The sequence below is a fragment of the Geospiza fortis genome, unplaced genomic scaffold (genome assembly GCF_000277835.1).
Source record: "Geospiza fortis unplaced genomic scaffold, GeoFor_1.0 scaffold188, whole genome shotgun sequence".
Taxonomy (NCBI): Eukaryota; Metazoa; Chordata; class Aves; order Passeriformes; family Thraupidae; genus Geospiza; species Geospiza fortis.
This window is the reverse complement of record NW_005054337.1, coordinates 3,562,046-3,570,102: the sequence shown is the minus strand read 5'-3', so window position 1 is coordinate 3,570,102 and position 8,057 is coordinate 3,562,046. Positions and strand designations below refer to the sequence as shown.

At 38.4% G+C, this 8,057-nt stretch overlaps 1 protein-coding gene across 8 annotated transcripts in view; it reads right to left on the bottom strand.

Moving 5' to 3' along the window:
* The window catches only part of ZMYND8 (zinc finger MYND-type containing 8), a 48,937-nt gene that overhangs the window by 3,736 nt on the left and 37,144 nt on the right, over positions 1-8,057 (bottom strand). For 4 of the 8 annotated variants that reach the window (XM_031057973.1, XM_031057977.1, XM_031057975.1 and 1 more), the window contains exons 14-21: positions 7,908-8,057; positions 6,741-7,112; positions 4,989-5,179; positions 4,370-4,450; positions 3,279-3,357; positions 2,508-2,747; positions 2,199-2,356; positions 341-804 (exon numbers count right to left, since the gene is read on the bottom strand). The exon at positions 7,908-8,057 is cut by the window's right edge and continues 345 nt beyond it. In XM_031057973.1, coding sequence (XP_030913833.1) covers positions 607-804; positions 2,199-2,356; positions 2,508-2,747; positions 3,279-3,357; positions 4,370-4,450; positions 4,989-5,179; positions 6,741-7,112; positions 7,908-8,057 — 1,469 coding nt within the window. In that variant the 3' untranslated portion in view covers positions 341-606. Of the gene's footprint in view, positions 1-340; positions 1,911-2,198; positions 2,357-2,507; positions 2,748-3,278; positions 3,358-4,369; positions 4,451-4,988; positions 5,180-6,740; positions 7,113-7,907 lie in introns of those variants that run through there. The other 4 variants (XM_031057974.1, XM_031057978.1, XR_004081845.1 and 1 more) reach the window with 3 other exon arrangements.

Genomic DNA, 8,057 nt, shown 5'->3' with positions numbered 1-8,057 from the left:
AGAGGCAGAGCACATGCTGTGACCAGGGCAGCATCAGCTCAGTGGCTGGCTCTGACATGAGCACTGCAGAGCACAAACAGCTGAAACAACGGGCTAATATGGTGCATAAAATACTAAAATCCAACTCACTTTTGTCCCATCTACTGTGACTGACACTAGGGAATTCGGATGTCCTTGGTTAAACCTTTGATGGAAAAAACCCAGGTCTGATTCCAATGCGAATTCTCGTTTCATAATGCTAATGTGCAAGACTGCATGGGAGAGACACTGCTGACAAATGCATATTCTTTTTCACAGGTACTGAGATGTCACAGGAATATCAAGCATAGCTCAGAAATAATTAAATCTCTAATCTCTTTATGATACCATAGACAAAACAATATTTAAAAGATATTTAAAATGAATTCTATATATTTACATTGATGTTGTGGTCAAGTATATACATGAAACAGACCAGTAATGTGAAATGGCCTCTGCTTGTCCTCAGTGCCTTTGCCAGACTTAAAGATTTCTGAATTCTTGCAATCACGAATGGAATGAAAAGGTGGAATGTTGCACAGCAAAATAAAGCATTTTGCATTGCAAATTGAGACTATACCAGTGAATTCATCTCTTGATACAACAGCAGACGGAGACAACCCCCCAGAGATACTGAGCAATTTTAATGCCAGGAACAGCATTGCTGCAGACTTTAAATGATGATGCTGTACTTACAATTGTGGGTTGAGTAGTTGGAATATAGGTGGTGGTCTGCGGTACCTGGACCAGTTTTATAGGCTGGGTGCTTGTCACACCTGTTGCTATCTGCAGAGACAGCACAGGCAACCTCAGTAGAAGCCTCAGCTTGTACATAAATTCCACCTAGTTGTTACATTATTATTGTTATGATATGCAATTTGTGTTGGAGTTTTCTTTGTGTTAAAAATTTGCATCTTAATGAATTCACAGGTTACTTCTTTGTTAATAAAACAAAATTCAAATTATGAACATGATCAATGTATACAGCATGATGTTTCAGGTAGAACATCTATATAAAAGCAATTCCATATCTGTGTAACTGGAATATTCCCTGGCAGGTTTTTTTCTCACATTCCCTACCTCCCCAGTAATACAAAGCTTGTGCTGCCATAACAATGCATACAAACATTAAATGAGTGAGCCAGAGTTTAACCAACTTCATCAAAACATTTAAGTGAAACAGCATCTCCTTTTCCCCCCTTCAATTCCCCAAGTTACTCCCTTAGATGACATTTCAAGCCCAGAGATCTAACACCAGACAGTAGCAAAAGTGTCAAGAAATGAACACAGCTCTCTAAATTACTATGCTTCCCAATTCTACAGGACTATCTCGATGAGACATCATGCTGGAATCACAATACTACAAAATTAGTTTGCTTTTAATATTTTAAAATACAACAAGGCTCCTACTGATGTGGAGGATCATGTGTAAGGGTTTGAAGGATCAGCCCCACCCTCCCACTAAAATTTTTCATTTAATAAATCTTGCAAGGGCAGAAAAAAACTGATGCCGAAATTGCTAATAGTCAAGCCCTACCTATAAAGCAGAATCTTCTCTATAAACATTTTCTATATATGCAATGTTAAGTCCCTTTCTTTTTAGAGCATTTGCTCATCCTTGCCTACTGAAAACTATCAGAGTAGATGCTATGGAGGATTTCAAAACTGCTCCATTAACCGTAGATCCAGGTGAAGTGTTGTATCAGTGTTATGGAACATTGTGGTACCCTAATGGCAGTCTGTGGTGAGAAAGTAAGTTGGTTTGAATGCAGGTCTTGAGCTTGGCCTCTGAACCCCCAGGCAAGAAGGGCTTGGAAGTGCTGCAGTCAGTATTGCTTATCAGAAGGCAACTTGTATCGAAAGATCCCGACCAGAAGCTACACTGATGGGTCCTGGAGAGAGAGAGAGAAAGAGGTCCAGTCCCCCTTGGCTGGAAGGATCAGTCAAGCCAACACAAGGTTTTTTTGGGAATTAATGAAAGGGAAAGGGTGTTCCCAAAGGGCAGAAGGAGGTTTTTTTACAAGATGAAGAACAAAAACCACAACTCTCTATCACTCCCCAAAACGCACTCTTTGAAATATACAAATGGTTACAAGTTCCTGGCTTATCCAGGGAAGCCTTAAGGGGTAGGTTTCAGAGAAATATTACACATTATTTTTGTCTGAAGTGATGATACTCACTGTAACACTCTCTTTGCTTTTATCAGCTGAGCCTTCCTTTTCCTTAGGAGTGCTGGCTGTTTCTGTGGGTGTAGACTGCACGCTTGAACTGGGCTGGGAGGATTTATTTAGTGTTTCTGTGCTAATTTCAGTATCTGTTTCTTGCTGTGTCGCAGTAGCTAAAAATCAAGGGGAAAAGAGAATGAGGCCACTACTCAAGGGAGCCAGTCCACAGTCCCTCCTCAGAGTCCCATCAGCACATTAAGAACTGAGTCACTGTGGATCCATCCAGCCACCCAAACCCCCCAGCTGTGTAAGAGGCACCATTACCTGACTGTGTGCAAGATTTCATATGCTCAGGCCAGTGAGCTTGTTGGCAGGGGTAGTCACAGTAGCTGGTATTCCAACAGCAATAAAAGATGGCCTCTTTCTTGCAGTTGGCACACCACTGCTTCTTCTTGGTCTCATCCACTGCTTGTTGCTTTTCCAATTCCAGCTGCTTCTTCACCTCAGCAATCAAACGATCCCGTTCCTGTTCCAGGCTCTGACGCATTTCAGCCATTGTCAGTTCTACTCAGAATCCAGAGAAAGGTGGGTTTGCATTTTCCACTCTCCAACAGCAAGGAGCAAAACAGTACTATTCATAAGTTTAAAGACAGCATGAAATTAAAGCTAGCAGTCAAGGTATTCCCTGAGTTTCGGCATCTGTTTCATACCTACTCAACAAATGCAAGTCTTCCACCTCCTTTTCTTACTGTGGCACCGTGATTTTTAACCCTTACCTTCCATTTGTTTAACACTTTAGTCCTAGATGTCCCACAAAGAACCAGAATACAGCATAAGCACAAAAAGAACATATGCAGCTGCTGCTAATGTGCTTTGTCTTTGAAAGCCCAAACTTTTGTTCTGCTCCAAACTTAGAAAATACAGAAGATTCCATCTCTTCTCTCATCTCATTTGTTCATTATATCTTAGTTTCTTTACAAAGCAAATGTGTTAGTTCCAAGAGGGACAATATGATGAAGGTAACATATACTATAAGCATTTCCATTTTCTATGTAGGACAATACCTGACACTGTTTTGGACTGGCATTTTCATACCTAGATTATGTTTCATTTCTGAAAGTTCCTGTTGATGTAACCATTGAAGTTTTTCTATCTCAATCCTCAAACGCCGAATCTAAATATTAAAAATTTAATAGTTAGTAATAACAAACAGAACATGGTAATACATAATTATTATATAAAAAAAACATGCCCAAAGCAATGAGCCATTGTTTACATCAAGGCTCCTTCATATTAACATGAGGAAAAGACAATAGTAAACCCCAAACCAAAGTGTGAAGTATTCTAAATATCTGTTTGCTAGATTTGCTCACCATAAATAGCACAGGACTCTTAGAAGACCAAAAAACTTCTGTTAAACTTACATTAACTTCTGTTAAACTTGATTCCTCTGAAACATCTCAAATTTCTGACTGGAATCAAGAACCTATTCCTCAGTGCTGTTTGCATTTGTTAGCATGACATTTCATCTTTTATTTTAACTAGATGAGGCTTAGAAAAGCAAGATTATCTATTCACTGTGGATCAGGAATACAAATATCTTTGCCCAGAACTTTGACTTCCTTATTTTGGTTAAAGAAGGTAAGCAAATCATCACATTGAGCTTTATTTGTTCCCATTCATTCTTAGTTTGCACTGCTTAATCTGCTTTTTCAACCTTAAAAAAACCCCTTAAAACATACTAAGTCCTACTCTTAGGGAACATCAAAAGCAATGTATTGCATTTCATTAAAAATGCAAAGTGTTTAAAAGTATTTCAAAGAAATATTAAAAACTATGGTTGTAATAAACTACTGCACTACAGAGTTTACAAAAATTTTCTTTTCAAAAAAACCAACTTCATTTCTAATTTTAAAAAAGGTGGCACATTCTTGAAAGAAGATTGAAGAACCTGGGTTTGATGGCTTAATGCTTATCTTACAGAGCCCATCTGGTATTTTTTCAGTGGTTTTTTCCACCATTCTAATCATTACTTCTAAAACAGCACAGAAATTACTTATCTCTTGACAATTTCCATGTATGAAACTTTGTAGATACAGTTATGTGGCACATTTAAATATATATAAAAATACTAATTTGCATTTTTCAAACTTAAAATAGAAGGGGTTTTTTACTCTTACACTAACCTCAGCTATTGTACTTCCAGTAGTATTTTTTGAAAGATCATTATATATTTCAGTCATTGTTCCTTTGATGGCATCCATCATCTGAAAGACAAAAAGAAGGGAAAATAATTCTTTGATATATACTTTTAATAGATTTCCACTTCCATTTTCTTTCAACTTCTCTACTGGGAACCTATATTGCTACCCTTCTCTCTCTATAAATATATGACATTTACCTGGCTCTACTTATTTAGAAGGTAGAGCACAATTTTGATCAGGACTCTGATTTTTAAGTGTCCTGAACAGGTGAACTGCTTGACCTTCTACTTTTCAAAAAAATTGCTATTGATATAATTTATAAACACAAAACACATAACCATGAATTTGGGGAAGAAACTCAATGCAAAAATATATAGTATTCATTGATTTTTAAAGTCTAAGTATCTAAGAGAGTATGGAAAGCTCACATCCCTTCCTCACTGTCACTATGAGATCACCCCTTCTCTTTAAGAACTTAGCATCTCTTTAATGTGTGAACACACATTTATCCCACCTGATGAAACTACAGGGTGTTTTAAAAAGAGAGGTACAACTTTAAAAGAAAGGTACAACTTCATGAAAACCTTCCTGCAGAACTCACTTTGCTGGTGTATTTAGCAATATCTGCAGCCACATCAGCTGAAGCTGTTGCAATTGGCAAGTCTGTGCTGAGTGAAGAAGAAAGTGTGCTTGCAGATCCAGAGCTGGTAACCATGGAAATAGGCTGAGTGCTTGTGACCAAGGTTATAGTGGATGTGGAAGTGCTCTGGGTGATCTCTTTTTGCTGCACAGCTAAGAAAAGAGAACATTGAGGGGATCAATCACACAAGGAATTATGAAAACAACAGGCAAACGTCTGCCTTCAATATCTAACTAAACTGTGTGCATGTAACCATTCCAGATTTGTATTATTTACACAATAGTGCCATCTAATGATTAATTACACAGTGCTCAGCCACTGAACTTGTACATAATTGTAAGGCTTAGAGGTAATGAAGTAAATATAACTTTGAAACTTATCATTTTAGACTGGTCTAAAGTCTCTCTCAGTTCTAATGACTTATCTGCTGGAGTATTGTTAAACTGGTGTTTTTTTAAGAATAAAACTTTTCAAACTATTTTTACTGATTCATATTATAAAAGATGTCTTCATTGCCAATATCCTCAGTAGTGGAATTACTGAAATAAACAATTTATTCATCTTTATGTGCTATATTTTTTATGCCAATTCAGTATATAAGAAATCTATGGATTTTATAGTTTTCACATTATATATTTCTAGACTATAATATTTAAGAAGGAACATTGCCATGATATGCTCAATAGTAAACAATATTGAGGAAACAAACTCATGGGCTGAACACAAAGTTCAGCCCATACTATTAGGGTATGTATTAAAGCACGATTCTATTAAAAGTTTTGCATTTAACTTCTCCAATTTCCACATTTATTTTCCCTCACAGTGTATTTTTGTATCAATTTGTGCAGTCTACAAGCAGAAAGATACCACTTCCTCAACACTGCTTAAATGACAGAAACAAAAGCAGTTTGGGACCAGAGAAATGAGCCTCAGTAAATGTCTGTACGTGAACCATCACCCAAACCTCTCTCCTCTACACCCCTGTGTGCCAGTGGTGTCAGCAGAGTGGAGAATGTCTCCTCATCAGGCACAGCAGTAAACATTTCAGTTTATTAACTTGAAATGACAAATGAAGCTGATTTACACAAAGTTGCTGTTAAGTGAAGGGAAGCACAGGTTTGTGTTACCCTGTGCCAGCTATCGGTGAAGGCTCCAGCAAAGGGATGGTGAGAAAACAGTTGTGAAAACATTCTGAAATGCCAGGGCTGTTTGCTCAGTAAACTAGCATCAAAGTCTTGTCAAACAACAGGGATTTCAAAGACAAATCCTGGAGCCTGGGTGATTTCATTGTTGTCAAATTATACTCTGAAAAACCCTTCAGATCTGCTGCTTGTCAGATAAAACTGGAAGCAATTTGTAGATACTGAGGTGACATTGGTAAACATGCAAGTGGAATAGTTAATGGTTTTAGCATATGATCCAGAAAATTATTCAGTTCACCCTTCCAGATCTGTTATGGCTATGAAAAGCAAAAATATTTACACAGACACACAATTTTTTTGTCATTAAAATAAGAAGACATGACTCGAAATACACAGCAGAAAGAGCAACTTTAGCGAGTAACTTTGATACTAAAGACACTCATCAGAGTAGAAGCACACTTTGAGATTTTGTTTATACAGAAGAACTCTTGGCTGGGCACCCTTGGAGCACAGGGATCACTACTGGGGAATTATGGCACCACAGGCACATTTGAGTTAGAAAAGTGTGTACCTTTAACTGCTTGTCTTGTCTGGTATCTTGTCCCCTGAGAGGACTGAGGCTGCTGGGACTGAGACTGCTGGCTCTGCTGCTGCTGCTGCCTCTGCACCTTCTGCATGTGCCACTTCTGAGAAGATGTCTGGAATTTATTTGAAGAATTCCACACCACCCTCTGCACAGCAGGGGCGGTTTCCTTGGGCAGCAGAGGCCTCTGCTTTTTCACAGGGCTCCCTGTGGCAGCAGAGGGAGCACTGACAGTAGAAGCAGCACTGGTGGTTGCTGTCACACCAGCTGGGGGGGTCTGCGACGCCGAGCGGGTGAGCACTGGAGTTTCTGGTAGAGGCTGGGTGCTTGCACTGGAGGAAGGTGGAGTTTTACCTACAACTAAACAAAACATAAAATGTTATGCCTGCTTTTCACCAACACATCTGATTTGTAATTTTCCATCTAGTTTTTGGAACAGCTATATATACCTTCCAGTCTGCTTTGAATTGTTTTCCTCAAAAGTAATCAATATTCTACAAGTAAAGTCATTTCAGTCTAGTTGAAAGAGTGGTGGCAATTCAGATGCATCAGTGGCTAAGCAAAACAAGAAGTACAAAACCAAGAAAAAACAGCCTGACCTCATTCAAAAGATATGTGAGAGGTTAGCACTTGTTAGGGTGTTTCTGCCTTACCACTTTCACCTGTCATCCCAATTTCTTTCAGGAGAAAAAACATTCTAAAGGATTAATGTCTGAGCAGTAACTGAAGAAACTATAAACTTTCTAAACAACAGTGAACTGACATTGACAACCAAATGCAGATGACACCACATTGGGCAGGGGTGCTGATCTGCTCAAGGGCAGGAAGGCTCTGCAAAGATCTTGACAGATTGAATCAAAGAGCTGGGACAACTTAATCAGATTCAATAAGGCCAAGTGCTGGGTCCTGCCCAGCAAAAATTATGGATATTCATAGTTCTGCTGAAAGGAAACAGTAAAACTAGCTTTGTTTAAACCAGAAACTACAATGGGCACTGAAAACTTTTTTCATAGTCACAAAGGATGAACAATCACTCCTAAAAATATCTGTATTAAAACCATTTTTATCTTAATGCAAAAATAAAGGTGGCAATTCTACCTTTGCTAACAGCCCTACAAAACAGAGGGGAAACAAAAGGAAATAATTTCATCCTACCATCTTGTTTAGGAGAAGATTCTTTAGATTCTTTCTTGTTTTTCCTTCCTTCACGAGCACAATGATCATCTCCTAGATCGATGACAAGTTCACTCTCAGAATCAGAGTCCAGTCCTAGATGCACAGTTGGAGAGTCTGTTTCATCTTTCC